At 36.3% G+C, this 22417-nt stretch overlaps 1 protein-coding gene across 3 annotated transcripts in view; it reads left to right on the plus strand.

Moving 5' to 3' along the window:
- Positions 1-22417, plus strand: part of RELN (reelin) — a 531804-nt gene that overhangs the window by 259560 nt on the left and 249827 nt on the right. For all 3 annotated transcript variants that reach the window (XM_045494541.1, XM_045494542.1, XM_045494543.1), the window contains exons 7-8: positions 8322-8418; positions 13750-13801. In XM_045494541.1, coding sequence (XP_045350497.1) covers positions 8322-8418; positions 13750-13801 — 149 coding nt within the window. The remainder of the gene's footprint in view (positions 1-8321; positions 8419-13749; positions 13802-22417) is intronic.

Consider the following 22417-nt stretch of genomic DNA (forward strand, 5'->3'; position numbering starts at 1 on the left):
CATTTGTAAAATGAGGGGTGACGAGACTCAGTGATATTTCAGATGCCCTCTAACTCGAACGTGCAATGATCTGTAAACTCTAGTAATAGATAAGCTTCATGTGGAGCCTAAGCATGTGATAAATGGGCTCAGAGAGGGCTTAATAGATTCAGGCTTTGCATGGTCTTTGGGGATAGCAAGCATTTCCCTTAAAATGCCTTTTAATCATACTGTTCATGGTGGAATATATTTCGAGGTATGTGGTTCAGATCATGTGCCACAGTATTTATCAGACTCTTATGTTCTGTTTTTCATATCGGGAAAAAAGAAAATAAAAGGGGTAGTTTTCTTAGATTAAAGAAATATTCAGTATTACTTTAACTGTTAGGCAGAGAGGCAATTCATTTCTAATCCTTAGCCTGGGAGGTCACATTCCTTTTTAAATTGAAAAACAAGTCTGTTTAACTGGGATTATTTAAAACTTCCTTCTTCCCACCAATCGCTGAAGAATATGCTACCTAACTTTACAAAGCCCATCATTTCCCTCAGAAAATTCGATTGATAGGTCACAGTTTAAATGTTAGGAACAAACAGTACCTTTTAAAAAAATTTATTGAAGTATAACTGACATACAGTATTATGTTGGTTTCGGGTGTACAACATAAGGATTCAACAATTCTATATATTACTCAATGCTCACCATGATAAGTGTAGTTATCATCTGTCCCCATACAACGTTATAACAATATTGTTGACTATCTGTCCTATGCTGTAATTTTCATTTCCGTGACTTATTTATTTTATAATTAACTTTTTTTTTTTTTGCTCTGAGTCTGAAAAAAATTGCACTGCTCATCATCCAGCAAATTGAACCTCATTCAAGTTCTTAAGAACTTGTAGAACTTTTCTGTAAGGAAAGAGTGGGATTGCAGACTACTAATATTCTTCACAGAGAGCACACGTAGGGGCTAAGTACCTAATTCTGCTCAACCAAGTTAAGTTGTTAGACACAGAGGCATTCTGAGAAAGAGAGATTTAAATCATGGGGCAATTCAGAAATTATTTCTCTTGGAATTTGGATGTTTGTTTACATCTGTACGTTTTCAAAACTCACCTTCTCTCTCTGACATGGATCACTTTTTCTTCTGGGAAGCCATGAGCACTAGTTGCCCTTGGTACTAGCTAGTCTGCATCAGGATCATTATTTCATGATGAAATTATGGTTTATCTTTTCCTTTCCGATAATGGCATTCATATGCAAAGTGTTACAATGCTCAACTTTATAGAAAAAATATAAGGAAGGTCATGTTATAGATTCGCTCTTAGGAAAGTCACCTTGATGGACAACACAGATGATTAGGAACAGAATTGAACCCACTGCCAATAATCATGGAAACGGAAGAGGAGACAGGCTCAGATTGCTACACACTGAAAGGTCATGATGATGATTAGAGAAACCAGACTAAAGGCAATATGATTGATTGTTCCCTAGGGATCCATTCTTGGACCTCTTCTCTTCTCACGTTGTAATATCTTCCCCTCTCTCCTGACTCCCAGTAACGTGCACTCCTGATTGCAGCCATATCTTAAAGTGTCGTGTCAGTGACAATCTTCTTTCTCTGAAGTTCAGATACATACAACCATCGTCAACTGGTCATCTCTAGTTATGGGCAGAACCTGAGAGCAGTCAGAAGAGAATAATGAGAGTTTGAATACCATTTCTATAATTTATAAGGTGTATAGCCTTGGGCAATCATTTAATATTTCTAAATCTCAATTTTAACATTCTCTAAACAGGGATTAAAAATGGAGGGAAGAGGTTTTATGTGAATTTATTGAGGCATTGTTTGTAGAATTGCTAGTACCTGTCACTGTGTAAATGGTGCATGAGGCCTTCCATGAACTATTCCCACTTTCGAGCTCTATTCTCTACCACCCTTCCATAGGTACCAGTATGATTCCAGTCATACTAATGCACTGAAGTGGCAATTCTACTTCTGTGTCATTATCTTTTCCTTTTTTCATTATCATTTCTTTTCTGTGCTTCTTGTGCCCTATCACACCCTCACCTTTCTTCCTTGCTTGAATAACTCCTATTTCTCATTCAGGACCAGTTCTGGGGCCACCTCCCTTGGAAACTTCTTCTTACTTCCTCAGTCTGGATCAGGTACCATCACAAGCAGTACATACTCCTGTTACAAGGAGTGAGGAGCTCTGGAAAATGTTATGGGTGATGGAATTAGCAAGACCTGGGGCCAGATTGCAACTCTGTCACCTTCACAGCTGTGTGGCTTGAGCAAATGTTTACCTTCTCTGAAGCTCAGTTTTCTGATTAGTAAAATGAGGATGCTGATCACTATCTTACAGAGATTTTGAGAGACTTAAATGGGCTTTAGGATATCTGGCACATATAAGAAGGCACTAAATAGCTATCATTGCATTGGCACCCTATATCGTAATTGTGTGCTTGTTTCTCTGCTTCTTTTGTAGTGTAAACTCCTGAAAGAAAATGACATTGTTTTATTGGTCTTTGTACCATTAAATCTTGCCACAGTGCCTGTAGGCCCTTAACACAAGTTTGTTAATTACAAGAATGAATTAATGAATGATGAATGAATAAATAACACCATTGGCAGCTAAGAGTATGTTGGATTTGACCACCCAGAGGGATGGGCATTCATGATAAATTATAATAATTTCTCAGACTGTGAGAAATTCAAGCAAAGGGTATTTAAAAGACCTTGGCAGAAAGTTGATGGATTTGTTCCATCAATCCTTATCAAAGCCATTGTTCTTCCAAATAGCAGCAACCCAGTGAGTAATTCTAAATACATGATAATTCTAAACCTTTAAGTTCAACAGGGTACCAACGCCTTTATAAATTTTATTTCAAGTTTCTGGATCTATAGCACAATGAAGAAGAAAAAGGTCTGGAAGGGTTGCTGAGCCAAATGAGGAGAAGGGCTGTTATCTGTTTGCTTTTTTGTGTTTACTGTTTTTTTTTAATTTCTGTTATTTTACACAATAAAAGCAGTTCTGCAAACACATCAAACATCTGTTGTCTAGTCACTGGTTCCTAATGCCAGGCTGTAGGCCATCTATGTTGGAATCATCTTTAAACAATATACAAGTATCTAGGCTGCAACCTGAATCCCATTTAATAAGAGCTATGGGGAAGCTATTATTTTTCTGTTATGCAGTTTTGATTTGGAGACTGCTGATCAATATTTATAGATAGAATGATTGCTATGAGAATTCAGACATCAAGCCTCAGACTTCATATCAACATTGATACTTTTATCATTAACTTATCTTGTATTTTTATTTTATTAAACAAATTTTTTTAAGTTTATTTATTTATTTTTAAAAGAGAAACAGTGAGAGCAAGCAGGGGATAGGACAGAGAGGGAGAGAGAAAATCCCAAACAGGCTCTGCACCATCAGCACAGAGCCCGATTCAGGGCTCAAACTCACCAACCGCAAGATCATGACCTGAGTCAAAACCAAGAGTCGGATGCTCAACTGACTGAGCCACTCAGGGCCCCTATCTTATAGTGTTAAAGTTGAAGGGTGCCTGGGTGGCTCAGTTGGTTAAACGTCTGGTTTCAGTTCAGGTCATGATCTCATGGTTCGTGAGTTTCAGCCCTGAGTCAGGCTCTGTGCTGACAGCGCAGAGCTGGGAGCCTGCTTCAGATTCTGTGTCTCCCTGTCTCTCTGCCTCTTCCCCACTCATGCTCTGTCTCTCTCTGTCTCTCAAATATAAATAAACATTTAAAAAAACCTTAAAAAATAAAATTGAAGTATAGTTGACATATTTTATTAGTTTCAGGTGTACCTGAAACATTAGTTTCAGGTATTCAACATTTATGTATATTACAAAATGCATCACGGTGATAACTGTAGTTATCATCTGTCACCATATAAAGGTATTACAGTATTATTGACTGTATTCCCTATGCTGTTTGTTTTAGCCCCGTGACTTAGTTATTTTCTAACTAGGAGTTTGTACCTTTTAATTCCCTCCCCCACCCCATACCAACCTCCAGCTCTCTCTATTAATCTGTTTATTTGTTTGTTTCTATGTTTCTTTAGATTATACATATAAGTGAAATTATATGGTATTTGTTTTTCTCTGACTTATTTCCCTTACCATAATACCCTCTAGGTCCATCTGTGTTGTTGCAAATGGCAAGATTTCATTCTTTTTTATGGCTGAGTGATATTCTTCTCTCTCCTCTCCTCTCCTCTCCTCTCCTCTCCTCTCCTCTCCTCTCCTCTCCGTGTGTGTGTGTGTGTGTGTGTGTGTGTGTGTGTGTGTGTGTGTATCACGTCTTCCTTATCCATTTATCTGTTGATGGGCAGTTAGGTTGCTCGTATATCTTTGCTATTGTAAATAATGCTGCAGTAAACATAGTGGTGCATTTATCTTTTTGAATTAATTTTTTTTTTCCTTTGGGCAAACATCCAGAGGTAGAATTACTGGTTCATGTGATATTCCTTTTTTTAATTTTTTGAGGAAACTCTATACTGTTTACTAGACTAATTTATATTTGCACCAACCAGTGCACAATGACTCTCTTTTCTCCACATCCTCACAAATGATTGTTATCTCTTGTCTTTTTGATTACCCATTCTGATAGGTGTGAGGGTAATATCTCTTTATGGTTTTGATTTGTAGTTGTCTGATGATTAGTGATGTTGAGAATATTTTCATATGTCTGTTGGCCCTTTGATGTCTTCGTTGGAAAACATGTCTATTTATATGCTCTGCCCATTTTTTAATTGGATTATTTAGATTTGGAGCACTGAGTTACATGAATTGTGTATATATTTTGTATAGTAACTCCTTATCAGATATGTCATTTGCAAATTTCTTCCATTCAGTAGGGTGCCTTTTATTTTGTTGGTGGTTTCCTGTACAAAAGCTTCTTAGCTTGATATAGTCCCAATAGTTTATTTTCTTTTGTGTTTTTTGTTTGTTTGTTTGTTTGGTTGGTTGGTTGGTTGGTTTTTTGCCCTTGTCTGAGCAGACAGATCCAAAAAAATACTGCCAAGACCCATGTCCAAGAGTTCACTGCCTATGTTTTCTTTTAGGACTTTTATTACTTCAGGTCTCATATTTAGGTCTTTAATCAGTTTTAAGTTTATTTTTGTATATGATGTAAGAAAGTGGTCCAGTTTCATTCTTTTACATATAGTTGTTCAGTTTTCCCAATGCATTTGTTAAAGAGACTGTCTTTTCCCCATTGCGTATTCTTGCCCCCATTGTCATAGATTAATTGACCATATAAGGATGAATTTATGTCTGGGCTTTCTATTCTATTCTGTTGATCTGTGTACTGTTTCTGTGCTAGTACCGTCCTGTTTTGATTATTACAATTTTGTTGTATATCTTGAAATTTGGGATTGTGATACTTTCATCTGTGTTCCTCTTCTTCAACATTGCTTTGCCTATTCAGTGGTCTTTGTGATTCCATATATATTTTGGGATTATTTTTTCTAGTTCTGTGACAAATGCTATTGGTATTTTGATAGGGATTGAATTGAATCTATAGATTGCTTTGAGTAGCATGTACATTTTAACAATACTTATTTTTCCAGTTCATGAGCACAGTATATCTTTCCACTTATTGGTGTCATCTTCAGTTGCTTTCATAAATGTTTTATAGTTTTCAGAGTACAATTCTTTTACCTCCTTGGTTAAATGTATTCCTAGGTATTTTATTCTTTTTTGATGCAATTGTAAATGGGATTGTTTTCTTAATTCTCTTTCTGCTAGTTTGTTATTAGTATATGGAAATGGATTGGGTTTCTTTATATTAATTTTATATCCTACAACTTTACTGAATTAATTTATTGGTAATAATAGTTTTCTGGTGGAGTCTTTAGGGTTTTCTATCCATAGTATCATGTTATCTGCAAATGGTGACATGTTACTTCTTCCTTACCAATTTGCGTGCCTTTTTTATTTTTCTTGTCTGATTACTGTGGGTAGGATTCCCAGCACTGTATTGAATAAAAGTGGCAAGAGTGGGCATCCTTGTCTTGTTTTTGATCTTAGAGGAACTTCTTCCTTCTTTTCCCCAACAGTGAAACTTTTAGTTTAGAGTTCATTGGAGGAAAAGGGCAGATAGCCATTGTGAGAGTTGAACATTTAAAAAAATTTTCTCTGTCAAAGTTGATGTTTCTCTCAAGCCATTTCACAATGAGTTGGAAGCCAAATAATCCTCATCTATCACTGAGTAAGACCCCCACTATAATTTTTGTGCTACTTGTCTGTACTCTTATCACAATCACACTCCTTGAAAAGATCAATGTACAGCTTAAAAATAGAGAAACAGTAGTAAGAAGTTCATGTAATAGGTTCTCTGGGGGAAAAAACCTAATATGCGAGTTCTGGATGAAAATGGTGGAAATCTGTAATAGTAGTAGAGATGATGATGATGATGATGATGATAATGGCTGACAGTTACACTACCACATCATGCTAGCTATGTGCCAGGTGCTATTCTAAGACCTCAAGCCTTAACAATAGTTTTGTTTATGAAGTTGTCTTATATTTCTTTATTCCTTCAACAGATATTTGTGGAATACAACATGTCACACATAAAACAGGGAACCAGAGATATGTTTGTCACCTTTCTGAAGCTACTATTATGTTTCTTCTAAAGTCAAAGATTTTTTTCCAGAATTTTGCTTCACAGTAATCAAGAGAAGATTCAAAGCTCCTACTAAGATTTGTGATGCTATGAGATACTAACATTTTAAACTTCATGTCAGAAATTGTTTTCTGGGGCGCCTGGGTGGCGCAGTTGGTTGGGCGTCCGACTTCAGCCAGGTCACGATCTCGCGGTCTGTGGGTTCGAGCCCCGCGTCGGGCTCTGGGCTGATGGCTCAGAGCCTGGAGCCTGTTTCCGATTCTGTGTCTCCCTCTCTCTCTGCCCCTCCCCCGTTCGTGCTCTGTCTCTCTCTGTCCCAAAAATAAATAAACGTTGAAAAAAAAAAAAAAAAAAGAAATTGTTTTCTGTTTATTCTAAAAAAAATCAAAGTTTCTTGACTTTATTGATCTGCTTATAAACAGCTCAATGGAAGAGAAGAATACCAATTACTTAATCCAGGCAATTCACATGTAGGGAATACATTTATTTGCCAAGTTTTTATTTATTTACCATGCTTCTGCCCCTTGGCTTTATGGGATACCTGGTATCTTTTCACACTTTTGTCTTCTTCCTACTTGAATGGGAGTTCCTACTCCCTCTTTTTCTGAAATTAGCAAGTAGTTGAAAGGGCGGAATACAGTGATCTCAAGAACAAAGGGCATGCTGCCCTTTCCATGTTTGGCACCTAGAATGTGAAAGTCTGAAAATGTCCTTTCTGCGTGAAATACAGCTGTCAGGTGGTTTGAGGTTCAGACAGAGGAAACATAGATTATCCTTCCTACATGTTAGATATGTAATGATTGTATGTTGAAATGTCATGACACAGGGCATTGTGTTACTATAAATGTGCAAAGTCAAATCCAGAACATCCATACCTTCAATTTCTCCTAAAAACATGAATAACTTTATTTTTGAGCTTTTGTCCTAAGATTTTACTAACCACTTCATTTTACAGTAATAAAAAAGCAACTAATTATTTGCAAGATGAATATATTAATTCAGTATCCAAAATTTGCTTGATTTAGAATTTGCATCTATTTTAGATTAATATACAGGTTAAATATAATCTGATTTCATTATTTTTAGCATGGTATATTTTATAGACATTTTACAGATTTGAGGACAGTAATTTTAAACATTCACACAGCAACTCAAAAAAGATGAAAATTTGTGAAACATCTTTTATTTTCAGAGATACAAGTTTTAGTTCATTCTAAGTATATATTACTTTGCTTGTCTTTAATATTTGCAAACATTATTGTACTGGATATGGTATATATTATATATAATTATTGGTTATAATACCATCTGCCATTATTAAGTGCCTACTAGGAGATTGAGTCTGTCCTCTGTGTCTCATGCACTCTCTTGTTTAATCCTCATGACGACTATGTAAGATTTAGTCAGTGTTGTTATTCTCATTTTATAGGTGAGAAAACCGAAACTTTGGGAGATTAAGTAACTTGCCCACTACTGCAAGTGACTATATAAGAACTGGGACTTAAGTTCAAGTCTTTCTGGTTTCACATTTCGTGAGCATGTCATGCTACCAAAAAACTATAACCTTCCTGAAAATGTTGATTTGAACCAAATAACAATAACTTACCTCTTTCCTTACCTGAGCGATAAACCACTTTGTGCTACTTAATTCTCAGACTGTGGGTGCATTCTCTGTTCTCACAGGGTTGAATGTAACAACTGTGAGATTGGAGAACAGTGCGGTGCAATTATGCATGGCAATGCTGTCACCTTCTGTGAGCCATATGGTCCAAGAGAATTGGTAAGTACATGCTATTTATGTACATTATTCCAAATACACTGTCTTAATGGAGTTTTTGCCAACAAAATATTCTTTTATGCTCATATAAGTCATATGAAAATTTGCAGTATTATTTATATTACCAACCCTATTACAAATATCTCAAAATTGGGAGCAGTGATTTTAGTTTATTTTCAAGTGTAAAAATAATTCGGGAATAAAATTGACAACGTCAATGGATCTCATTATACATGGTGCGTCATTATGATTAGATGGCTTTTTAAAAATATGGGTATGACATGTGACATATATGACACACATATATCTATATCACACTTAAATAATTTATGACTTTATAAGTTCTTACATAAAGCTTTACTTTTAAATGTCTTACAGTCTCTTTGCAAGCCAAAAATGTTAGATGAGCAGTTTTATCACATTATTTTAAAAGGTTGTGTCCTAACCACAAAGGAAACTTCACTGATTTTTTTTTAAAGTGGGAGTGCACTGAATAAACCAGTTTTTAACAAATTTGGGTTTGTGTCAAATTGTTCAGGAGTGGGCTACTTTCCTTTCATTTAGACTGATTAGACTTTGCTTACCAAAGAGAAGTTCTTGGATCATACATAAAATGAAACATGAGCATTTAAAATTAAAAGCCACAAAATCACTAGCCATCAGCATGTGGCTAATGAGCCTTTTGTTGTTACTTGGTTCTGGCAGAAAGACTACATTTCACATTCTTGAAAAAGGATATAAAAACAATTGTTACGTTTTACTCCTGGCTCAATTTCTTAACAAGAAATGTTCTACTCACAACATCTCTTATGCTTTGCTTTTCTGATTTTCAGCTTGAGCTTCCATACTTCTTTTTTCTCCCACATCTTCCTTATCATGGGGCTTTTAGGTAACAGGTTGTGTTTTTCATCCCTACATCACACATTTTATTTGAAATTCATTAACTTTAAAAGTGGTCCAAAGACTGGCTTCCACAATACAAAGGGGGGGAGAAACTAGCTAAGCAATTAAAAGAAGATTTAGTTATCAAAGTGAAAGTCCATTAATTTTTATAACATGGTTCTTATTTTATGCTGCTTGAATATCCCTTTCATGGCAATGGATACATTTAATTTATTAAAGATACGAGCTGCAGAACATTGATAAATTGAAGAGTTTTTAGCTGAAATTAGAACACAAACAGAATTAATTGGATGCAAATTAAAATAATAGGTGCTCATAATTCAAGTCTCACAAGGTGTTATAATATTCCTGCAGACAAATGTGACTCTGGTAGTGAAGTTCTTCTTGAAAAAATCGATTTGCTAGTGCACTTTAAATAATGTACCATGACTGAATTAATTATCTATAAACCTTAAAACAAAATAAAATTTTACTGTAGTTAATTGAGCTTAGGATAATGCCTTTTTTAGAATGTTCTCCCATTCAGTAACATTTCTAGAAATGCTTGAAAAATTCTTTTTTTTTGTTCTACTGATTAATAAGAAAGAAGTATCTCTCAGAATATAATGCCAAAATTCATATTTCAGTAGCATAAAAACTGAAGTATCTAGTTTATTTGATCCATGTGTATTTTAATCCTGATTATTTCACTCAATTTATTTAGCATTAGAGTTTATATACCCAATGGGCTAGTTTTGAATTGTATTATATAATTAGCGTGAAATTAGCCTTCCAACTAAAAAAGAAAACATTCAAAATAATCACATTCATCCAAGGAAGAAAAAAAAAACATACGCAGATTTATATTCCCATCTAAGTATGAGGGATTGTGTTACGGACTTCATGGGAATAGAATAAAGATACATTAACAAAAATAAGGATGACACTCAGATATTCCACCCTAGCAACTTCTAATTCTCAATAATTTTTATGCTGCATTTGTGTCCTGGGACCAAAAATAGAGATTATACCCAAGTTGTGTTTACAAATGACAGATCAACTGAATGAAAAGGGAGAAATTCGGTTGTCAGTTTACATGGTATTATGTTTTCTAAAATTCAGATATTTGCTTGGTACCTCAAGATGGAATACAGTCCAAATTGTTGTGTATGAGAACTGATGAAAGGTATTAGCCCCCCAAACATCACTTTTTAACAAATATGCCTTCTTATTTTTCATAAATGTAATTCTTGAATTTGTGAAGCAGAGAACCACAGGCAAAAAACCTTAGTAGGCTAATGCTCTTATCTTTTATACTGCCAGCAAGAGCATCTCCATTTTGTGAAGTTAGTCACGTGGTCATTTTATTTTAATAAAAGCCAAAGTCAGTGAAAGGTGCCATCTGTGGTTGCATGGGCATACCGTTCAGTTATGTCTCCACTGCTGCTGTGTGGCCGCCCTCACGTGTTTTATTTAGCTCACTGAGGTCTCCATGTTTCAGGTGGTGACATGTAACTTTACTCATTTTGCTGGTCTGATGTGAAGGTAATGAGGAATTCACTCATCCTCTCCTTTAAGAGAAAATGTGCTCTCTCAGAGCATGAAACAAGTTGGTTATGCGACCCTCAGTGCTTTTAAAGAAATTACTTATTGAATTATTCTCAGTTATTTGCAAATGCATTTTATTTTAAAAAACATTTTTTTGACATTTATTTATTATTGAGAGACAGAGAGAGATACAGCACAAGCAAGGGAGGGGCAGAGAGAAGGTGGGGAGACACAGAATCAGAAGCAGGCTTCAGGCTCTGAGCTGTCAGCACAGAGCCCGATGTGGGGCTTGAACTCACAAACTGCGAGATCATGACCTGAGCCTAAGACGCTTAACTGACTGAACCACCCAGGCACCCCTGCAAATGCATTTTAGTTACAAGGAAGAGTTTGAGCTAAAACAGAATCAAACCCCCCAAAATTTGCAGAGATGATGTGCAGAATCCACAGCCTCAGCCTGTGGTGAATTCAGATTCATTTAGTGATTGTAGTAATTTTCTATGGTTTGGGGTCTAATTGATAAGTCAAGACCATTGAAATTTGGTAGGAGAAAAGTTCTGTCAGACATTCAGAGTTGCTGTACTATTTATCAAAAGCCATTTAAGAGACCCTTTCATTTTCAGAAGGTCCTATGTAAACACTTTATGACTTTGCAAACTAAAATTACATGTGTGAACTCCAGGATAATAAATAATTTATTAATACATAAATTTATTAATACCTAAAATATAGGTGAACAGATTTTTATAGGCAATGCTTCTTGTTATTTTTTCTCTTCATCTTTCCTATTCCTTCTTGTAGCTGACAGTTTTACTAATGGGCTAAAAAATGGGTAAAGGTAAAGCAGTGAGAGTTAGCTATTCTACCAGTCCTTAGCTTCCCTGGTGAAGAAATGTAGAATCAATGACTAATCTAAGTCCAGGGTCACTCTCAGTTAGCACGTGTAATTTGAAATTTGGCAACATTCCAGGCAACTTACTGCGTGCTAGCAGTGGTCACGTCTGTGGAACTTCATCATGCAGGTGACACAGCCTCATTTATTACACCCAGCAAGATAAGTATCTAAGACTCTCTAGTATACCTAATACACCAGCCTTGGCAATAACCATGGTGCTTTTAGCTTATCTGATACCATTGTTTAAAAGAACTTCTATTCAGGAGTGTTTCATGATTCACCTGGGAATCTACTGAGTTATATAAAATCAGAGGTGGAATGAGCATTCATTCAATTTATGTGAAAACTTTACAGATTTTCATGTGCCTCTTTGGACTGTAAGATCGAATTTTCCAAGTGAAAAAACCATGAGGACAAATAGTTGAACTCACTCTAAAAATTGTGGAAAAAAAAAAACAAACCAAAACGACACAGATTCCTTTAAAGGAATCTTGAAAAGGAGCTAATATCATAGTTATTTAAAGAAAACTCTGTTGATCCATTTTTCTCTAATGACTCTGGTGAGGGGAAGAGAGGAGAAACAGGGCTGTAGACCTGAAGGGCCAGTTTTCTTGTTGCAGATAATCTGTGATAATGAGGGATTTAAATTATATGGAGAGAATTTCCTCTGACAACCTGACACCAATGATTTTTGCTATGGTTAAAATCAATTAGGAGCTGATATCTATGGTGATACTTAACAACTTATAAAATGTGTCTCTTGCCCTCCCCTCTTCTACCTTTCCTGCTTCTTCAGGAATTTTAAAGTCACGTATTTAAAGCATACATTCAGCCATCTTTCCAAATTGTGTTGTAGAAATGGAAAGCATCCATCTGATCTTTTGATACATCTCAGCTGAATTCTGACTAAACAGGAGGCTTGCTCTTTTTTCCACCAGTTCCCCCCAGAGATTCATGATCTGGGTATCTCCTGATCCTTCCACAGTTGTGGACTCCATCTTGTGGGCACTGATAAAGTGCAGGGATAAATCTCAGGATGATATTATGACATAGAAAAAGTGGAAGTAAGACAGCCGACTGCTTTTGCCATGGTGGAAACACAGTTGTCCACTTTGTAATTTCTAGATGCTTTACAGGGTCAGGAAACCAACAAGAGAGTCTTTGAAAATGAGAACCCTAATTGTCATCTCATTTGAGCTGGTATGGGTCAAAGTCGCTGCTCCACAGAATACATTTAAAATTTTTTTTAATTTAAATTTATTAAAAATTAAATAAGGTACCATTCTTCTTTCAGCAGGGGGAAAGTTGTTTAAGCATGCTTCTTCGAGAAACTAATAGGAAGTAATAGAAATGTATTGGAAGGATATTTCTAAGCTTATAATTTGATTACTTTTTTTGGAAAGGTAATGATTTTATTGACAAATATTCCACATATAGTATTCTACAGTTCATTTATTTAAAGTATGCAGTTCAAATTTAGTCACAAAATCATGCAGTCATTATCACATCTGTAGAACACTTTTACCATCTGCTAACAAAATCTTATACCCTTTATTAGCTGATGTATTTCTATCTACTTTTCCCAACATAATCTTTTTCTTCTCATTTGCTCTTAACTGACTTCCTGGTTTTTATTTGAGAGCCTTTTTATGGCATTTGCTTTGGGCTTTAGATCTTTTGGTGTAGGATGGAGGGGAAGTTGAGGGGGGAGGGGAGGGGCTCTGTTAATAAGTATCCTCACAAGATTACCTGGCAGATCACACTAAAAATGGTTTTCAACAGGACCCTGAGAAAACATGTACCATGAGTGCCTGAGTCAGGATCTCACCGTTGTTCCCCATAGAGAACCATGAAGTGTATTCACATTCAGACTTACTAATGAAAATAAGCCAACCACTGAATAAATACACTCTCTTTCCTCTTTTCACTCTCCTTTCTTCCTGACAGCTTTTTCTCTTTATTCTCCTGTCTTTCTGTCTTGTCTTATTTTGGTATATTCCTTTTTCTAGATTACCACAAGCCTTAATACCACAACAGCCTCTGTCCTCCAGTTTTCCATTGGTAAGTGTTTTTAGCAATTATAGCAATTTAACTTGGAAGTGTTTGTTTTAATCATAGTGTACCATCAGGAGTATAGTGCCAAATGCTTTTAGATTTAGAGAAGAGTCTGTCTTAACGTTGCTGTAAATAATTTAACACATTTTTTAAATGAAATTGAAAATTGTAAATGCTGCATTCTGTTCTCATTTCTCTCCAGCAGGGAGCAGTATTTAAGAATGATACAGATAATCCAAACCGTTTTAAAGTGATTTACATATGGATTTTGAATGTTTGTGATTATACTGTTACAGCAGTAGAATTACCTTACTGGTTGTGTTTTGCTCATATTAAAATTAAAAATCTGTTAAATTTCCTGCATTTATACCGGCTGGTAGTGAAAGAGATAATTACTGTTCCCTGAGAGAAACCAGTCAGGACTTCATGTTTGACATAAATAATCTATGTTTGATTCAGACATGGATCATTTAAAAATGACTCTACCTGGCAATATTTCTTTTAGGTGCTTTTGCATTAGAGTTAAAAATTCCTACCTGAAGCATTCAGTAAAAGTAAAGTACCTTTTGATCAAGCGTTTGCAGTTTTGTTATCTTTGTTACTTTCTGTTCTAATTTCCAAAGGCATATATTAATAAGTACCGTGTACAGGTTTCCGGTAGGTATGTTCTAGCTAAAGAAAGGTACTGCCTTTCTAGATGGGGGCCAGTTTTATTGATCTTGGTCCTGTAACATGGAAACCTCTTCCTGGCCTCTGCCTATGACATGAAGATTGCAGCAGCTATGCCCTGGGGACCCCTTCTTCCAGATCGCCCCCCAATCTCCCCACCCCCTTCTCGTCCTGATCACAAGGTAGGGGCTCACGCTGGTTGATTGTGCCTCAGAGCAGTTTTTTCCAGCCATGTAGATGTCACTTTCTCATCTGCGGAGCCTGATTTAAGCATCTGTAGGTATGATGTGAAACTGCCTTGTTACAGTTTGGGCTGTTTTCTTCTCACATTGATAGCATGACTACAACAATTTACAGACTACTCAGAAGTCCATATGTGGTCATAAAGAAAGCGCTAGCAAAAACAAAATAATGAGCTTTTTTTTTATGAGAGGGTTTTTTTGATCTATCAGCAAGTGCATCCTAAATTTTCTGTAAATGTAATACTTCTATAATCAGAAACAAACAAAGTTCATTTTTTCAAAGTTGGGGTGCTACAAAAACAATTTTTTAAATCCCTAGCATGATAGGCAAGTAACTTAGAGTTTCTTAACCAGAACCAATGTGTTTAAATTTACTGTGCTATTTATATTTTTTTAAAAAGCTGAAAATGTTTTCCTTTTTATCTGTGTTCCAAGTATTTACTCTAAGTTTTTTGTTAGGGCAATGAATATTAATTTCAGATATTATCTTTAACCAAAGAAAGTATACTAGAGAATCCTCTTTAAAATATATGTTTCATGGGCACCTGGGTGGCTCAGTTGGTTGTGCGTCTGACTTCGGCTCAGGTCATGATCTCGCAGTCTGTGAGTTCGAGCCCCGCGTCGAGCTCTGTGCTGACAGCTCAGAGCCTGGAGTCTGTTTTGGATTCTGCGTCTCCCTCTCTCTCTGCCCCTCCCCCACTTGTGCTCTGTCTCTCTCTTTCTCAAAAATAAATAAACATTAAAAAAGAAAGAAAGAAAAAAGAAACCATGTAGTGGCAAACCTCTAGTTATATAATGTATAGTGGTGAGTGGTAGATTCAGTATAGTGGACAGAGCTTTTCAAAAATGGTTTTGTGTATCTCATTATGAGTACTTGGAGTAGCATCATTCTGTTCACATGGATGGTGTGAGGGCTAGATGGGGGCATGCACACAGGTTTGAGAGATGTCATAATTGCATGAATTCATCCTCAGCTTTATTTAGTCCCACAATAACCAAATACCAAAATAGCAAATGCAGCCAAATAGAAGCCATTGTATTTCTACTCCTGTCAAAAATTATATTGAATGTGTTACTAAAAAAAAAATTATATGTACACAATCATTTATATTTCTTTGTATGTTGTGGAATTATCCAAATCTGTACTAAGAGTGTGTTTAAATATGGCTAGATTTAGTGTCAATGCCTTGGAAATCCTTTAGGATGTTAAAGGTCATTGTGTAGTGTGATGATTCAGATGTATTAAAGACAATTTTCTAGGTAATTCTGTCATTATTTGTGGCTTCAGTGGTGAATTGTATTCACAATTGTGGACATATAACCACAATTGAATAAATTATTGCCTTGAAGCTTTTATATTGTGCTTGTAAACATTTTCAGTCCCATGACAAGCATTATCCAAGGGAATCTCAAGTACCAAGTCTATGGGTATGTGTATAGAAATGTCTTGGATTACTAAGGTTATCAAATAAACTCTATCATGTAATGCACTCCCAGGCCTTTCTAAATATATACACCTATACACACAGAGACATGCATGCACACACTTAGAAATATATGCATAAATATACAGGCTACCTGAACCAAATGAATTTTAAATTTAAAGCATCCTGAAAACACAACTCGGGAACCTGAAATTTATCGGGTTATCAATAGCTAAAGCATCAGGAAAAGTGTCCTAAAATGTTCTTAGAAGAACTTCTCATTTTTCCATTCCAATGAAAGATCTCATATCTATTTCTGTGCTGAAGCATTGATCTGCTATAACCCTCACTTGATTCATTAGGGTCACCTAGTAGAATTTATGGTCCTAGCCTTACAGGTATTTACCTGTTTCCTTTAGATTTCCTCCAGGATACGAAGAAAAATTTGAGATTATGCCCTTGCAAACCGTTATCTTACAGGTGTCTCCAAACTGCCTTCTCAGGCAGTGTCCTAGGTCCAAGGGAAGTGCTGATGGTGTTTTTTGTCCTTCATTCACTTGACAACATGTCACTGAGTATTTGCTGTGTGCCTGCCAGCCTTTTCCTGAGCTAACTCTAACTATAGAAAGACAAGGAAAAAAAAGAAAGAAAGAGAAAAAACGTTTTTACAGTGCTTAGTCGTTTGGTAGAAGGCTCTGGATGCATACAGAACATGAAACCTCTAGAGAGCTGCCATATTATTATAAACAGAGATGAACATGTATACAGGTCCCCATGATGGCAGGTCCTTCACAGTAGAGCAGGTCAGTAGAGCAGGTCAGGCCTTCTGCCTTCTTAGAGAGGAGAATCCCTGAACCCCAACAACTGGAGTCATTGGAAAGGACAAAGGTTTTCCAGGTGAGGAGACAGAGTGACAGAAGCAAGGTGTATAGGATGGGAACATGAGTGTCCTCTCGGAGAAGAAAGACTGGCCAAAGGATGGCCATGGTCAATGTCAGAGAAAATTGTGTCCATTTGAAGAGTTAATATACATCACCAGGAGTTTTAAACTTAATAGTCACTAGAAGTCAGAAATGGCCTCTTTCTCTCCTGGGCAATAAAGAAATATAATGAAATTAATTCTTAAGAAAGATCTTTTGGGTAGTTGTGTTAAGAGCAAACTTGTCTCTTCCTTGCTATAAGTCTACACTGACTCACTCAATAAGATCTTGCCAGGTACTATGCTTGTTTAGTTTAGCCTAGCTCTTTCTTCATATTAATAGAATTTGTAGGCCAAATGGGGATTAAAGGTAAAGCATTCAGAAACCTATGCCTTGAAGAACAGAATTTGGCTCAGGAGGTAAATCTGTCTTGTCCATCATGGTATTCTCAGCCCCTAGCCCAGGGACTCAAAATAAGTAGATGCTCATAAGTATTTCTTGCCTGAGTGACAGGTCACTATTGCAAAGACATCTGTAATAGTATGTAACCAAGTGCTAAATTGGTTCCATGCAGACATTTCATGCCAAGACAGGATTTGGACATGGTGATCTGAGGACCTCAATCAGTGGAAAAGTTGACCCAGAAGGAAACATAGAATCACAGTGTAGCATGCTTTTAGTGAAACCCGTGGGCAGAAATATATATACATGAATTTATCAGTTTGTTATTATTGAACTAGCTAGAATCTACCACTTGTTCATAATTTATAAAATTAGTACCTTTTTTCTTTGGTTTTACTTAGGAATATCCTAAAGATTTGGGTTTTGTGTGTGCATCTTTTTTACTGCCTTTTTATTTGTTTTTAACCATCTCAAGACAGAGGAGAGTCATTAAATTATAAATGTTTTATATTTACAGATTATGTCCTTAGAAGTAAATTGTTCTTGTATATACTGTATGTGCCACAGAGAGTCTCAGATATATGAGAGCTACTCATTTTGTATGAGTGTATTTTGAAAAATAAAAACTAGAAAATTATAAAAGTTAGAGATACTCTTATTGGTGAGTTGGAAGATTGCTTTGTAAAAGAAAAGTGATCTGGCATTATTTTTTCTTAAACAGTTATAGTGAATAAAATACTGCTTGTAAGAGGTATTGTACTGCATTTAGCCTAAGGGCAGCAGCTTTTCCCTCAAGCCTAATTCATAAACATCTTAATTACTCAGAACTTTTTTCAACAGAGAAAGTCTCTCTCTACTCTTAGAATAGCTAACTCACAGGGAAGAGAAATCGAGCCCTCCGTGTCTTGGTAGGAATTCTTGCCCATTTCCTCTGTGAGCTTCCTGAGCTCTGTTTCTAAATTAGACTCTAATTTTTTTTCAGGAGTCACTCTCCTTGGTAAGTGAGTAAAACCTTGGGGAATTTATTATGAAATAGTGAAAACCTCTTCTAAAATCATAATCTCTAAGGATGAGACAAAATCTCTGATGACTTGAGCTCAAAACAGATATTAATAAAATAACAGAAGTTTAGAAAAATTAAGTGGTGAAATTGGTTTAATATATCTGCATTTAAGGTTAAATAACATGTTTTATTTGAGTGTTAGATTCTTGAATATAAAAGATGTTAAGATAAGTCTTGTTTATGACTTGATTTTTAGATCTTCAAAGATCTACACTAAGACAAAAACTGAAATCTTTATATATAGAACACTTCTGTGTTATCTAAATTCGGTAAAGGTTTGGAACTGATTATGATTCAGGTGATCCTGCTTCTTCATCCTGGACTTGATTTATTCCTTTTCAGGGATTTCATATTTTAAAAGACCAGCTTAAGTAAACTTTATATGATTTCAATCCCACCTCACCCCACATTCCTATTTTAAGTAATAAAAGGGAGTGTTCTCAAGCAGTGTAAAATTCTACTAAGCATAAGGCTCTGGCAAAGATCGTTGAGATTAATTATAAGTGTTCTTGAATTATTAAAACTGATAACTAAATAATTATCATCATGTGAATTAAAATACAGTTTGAAAGATACTGTGCCCTTTCCCTTTTGAAATATTTAATTCTTTGTCACTCACGTTGATGAGGCTTAAAAGATAAATATCAGTAGTTCATTCATAATTATGTTCTACTAAAATTTATTGAGTGCTGTTCTAGTAGAAGGATATAGGCAGTAAACTATAGGGTGAGAAATTGATCATTGGTATAGACTAAGTGGTCTCGCATTTGAAAGCTCCTTGGCCTAACCTGATATCTCTGAATCTCCACTTCCTCCATATTTGATGATACCTACTTCATTCTGCTTTGATTTATACATTGGTTATTTCTGCACATCCACTTTCACCCTTTAAAGCTTAAATGTTTAAAGCCCTTTAGGGCTAAGTAGTGTACAAGTATCCCCCTTTGTTCATAGGGCGGAATTTTGCTCACAACTAGAACTAAGTCACTGTGGACTGTATTTGATTAAATTCATAGGTTAGGAAAGAGATTTAGTGATGTTCCACATTGGTGCTTAATATTATACTCATTCTTGACTGCTGGGGTGAGGGAGCATGCTGAATGAAATACATGGGCAATATTAGAACGTGATCTAAGCCGGCAATCTTCATTTTTTTTTTTAATCAGTCAAGGACACTTGATTGAGGATTCTTCTTTCAGAGAGACCTTTAGGATGTATGCTATGTATAATGTGATGTTTCTACATCCACTGTGGAGAAAGCCAAACCCAAGACACTGCCCAACCTGCAAGGACTTTATTTACCAAATAGGTGGGGGGCTGGGGGGGGGGGGGGTGGTCCATGTGTGAGAAAAAGCCAAGAAATGGGTGCAGACCACAGAGAAGAGTGAGAGCACAGCCTGTTGGAAAATCCAGACAGAGGGAGGTCCAGTGGCAGGACTTTATCATTTGGAAGGGAGACTGCTAAGAGCAGGTGTGGTACTGCTTTAGAGGCTAATCACCACAATGAAGGTTGGAGAGATGGAAGCCTGCAGGGAGACAAGGCAGAGGCCATTCTAAGACCTTAAGATCAAGGTCAAAGCCAGAATTGCAGCAAGGGTGGTAATGCTGAATTTTCAAATTGCTGGGGTTGGGGAGGGGCAGTACTTAACGCCTGCTGCCTAAGGTGGGGATCAGTCCTAGAAAATAAGCCAGACCTAAGCACTAGGGCTAGGTTGTATGGCCTTGGCCCTGAGAAAAGGAGGGCTGCTTGGCAGGGAACCTGGCAAAGCCTGACACATTTTGCATTTCTCTTCCTTATGTTTCTCCCAGCATAGGATCTGTTGAAAGTTCTATGCTATGGGCTTGGGAAGAAACTTGCAAATGGGTGGGCATGCAAAAGTGGCTGAAAATAGCATCGTATTCCATAAATTGGGAGAGAATTGGTTCCTTTCTCTCTTATGATAGGAGTGGCAGTAAAGAGGAAAAAATAAAAATATTTTGGAACTGAGAGAATGGGAATAGGACTTAAAGAGAGAAAGGTACAAAAGGGGAGGAGGACAGCTGTTCATTTTATATCCTGTGGTCATTGTCCATCTGCCATAAACTGAAAGAAGTCACCTAATGATGTTTGGGGATTTCAGCCAAGGAAGTGACTAAGGGGCAAAATATTAAGTACAATAAATCACATACTGTCACATTTATTCAGTAAGAAAGGTTTGTAGATCCAGTAGCCTGTTTACTAACAAAGTCGGTCAAAACAAATTATTGCCAGTAGCCTCATTCTAAAGATAAACGAATACAGAACAGGAAGTAAGGACGAGTTGCTTTTAAAACCCAGCCCTTTTTCTACACCATAGAAGAGGTTTTTTGAGTTTAAAGGAAACATGTTTTGAGTGTAAGTACAGAATATTTTTGAGGATTTTTACTGTTGTACTTTATTTGACCTCCCTTAATCCTTAATATCAGTTTTCAGTAGATGCTTAAAATGGACATTTTACTTCCATATAATGGTCCTTAACAGTACTGTCCTTGAAATATGCTACTTCAGCTAAAAATATGCAATAATCCCCCCTCAAAGGATATTTTTTGGTGGACAAAATAGAGGTGGAGACATAAACTCTCTATTTCCATATTCAAGTGATTGATTAACTGATTGATCTTTTGGGACAATCAAAGATTTTGGACATGTTGATTTCTCTAAGCTGACAATTTGTATTAATAAAATAATAATTTATCTCAACTTCAGTCATCCTATTTTACCAAAATTGAATTCCTTTGCTCTTGACACATCCAAGAGTTATTCGAGGATCTCCTCTCATGCGGAATGGAGCCGTTCTTAATTAAAGTCATATCTGTGGGCTCCTTTCAGTCACAATTCTCATCCCTGTCATTTGGGACTGAGAAGCCCCAGGATGCTTCCCAGGGCTGCCACAAAGCATTATCCGATACAGTAACCATTTTTTCCTTCCCTGCTTCTTACCCACAAATCAGACTGCTGCCCCTTTGGCTACAGCCCCTGAACTTCAGCAAGGCATGAGCTGCTGTCTTGGTACAGACACAGGCCAGGCGATCCCAGCCTGTACTTTATGAGAGCCTGAAGCAGCCCCACACAGCAGGACATAGCCACAGCGAGACATGGGGTAAACAGCTAACCAGATGCCTCCAAGGAGTGGGGGAGACTCTTGGCTCAGCTGAGAACATCCCTGTTAGCCATGGTCTGAGAATTCGTAAAATAGTCCACGTGGGGCCAAATTCTCATCTTCTCAGGTAGATTTTTTCCCCTTTCCCGTGAATTCTACATTCCAAAGTACTCTGTGGACAACTGATGTACAGGAAGGTAATATGTAGTAAAAACAATTTGTTTCAAAGATTATAAGGCAAGAAGCTAGCTCACTACTAGAGTAGAAACATGATTACATTTTTACGAAATTTACAAACTAATGGAACAAATAGATATAGATGTGCCACATAACAAAACATAATGCACAGTACATAAAGGGTAATAAAGTTGAAGTTTTTGTTCTAGGAGAGAAATAAAAAACAAACATGAAAACTAAGAAACATTAAACCAGTTATCCTGGAAATTAGAGCATTATGTGCCTAAAATTGAGAGTCATCATTTAATGACCATTCATCAGGTAGTACTTTTATGCATGTTATCAAGATGTTGCTCTATTTATAGTAGGTTATTTTGATGTCATGGGCTAATTCCCTTAAGATATTTCTGGCAGTCTCAGTAACAAAGGAAATAAAAATCCAAGTGTAATGTAATCATTGTTCTACATTAGTGTGATTACTGGAAATTAACATGCACAACTGCCTCCAGTAAAATATTTGAACAGAATTTTGTAAAACTATAGAAATATTGATCATCTGCATAATAATAATCTATGATTTGCTTATGGCAGAATTATTTTGAAGAA

Source organism: Leopardus geoffroyi, chromosome A2, assembly GCF_018350155.1.
Source record: "Leopardus geoffroyi isolate Oge1 chromosome A2, O.geoffroyi_Oge1_pat1.0, whole genome shotgun sequence".
In the NCBI taxonomy this organism is placed as follows: domain Eukaryota; kingdom Metazoa; phylum Chordata; class Mammalia; order Carnivora; family Felidae; genus Leopardus; species Leopardus geoffroyi.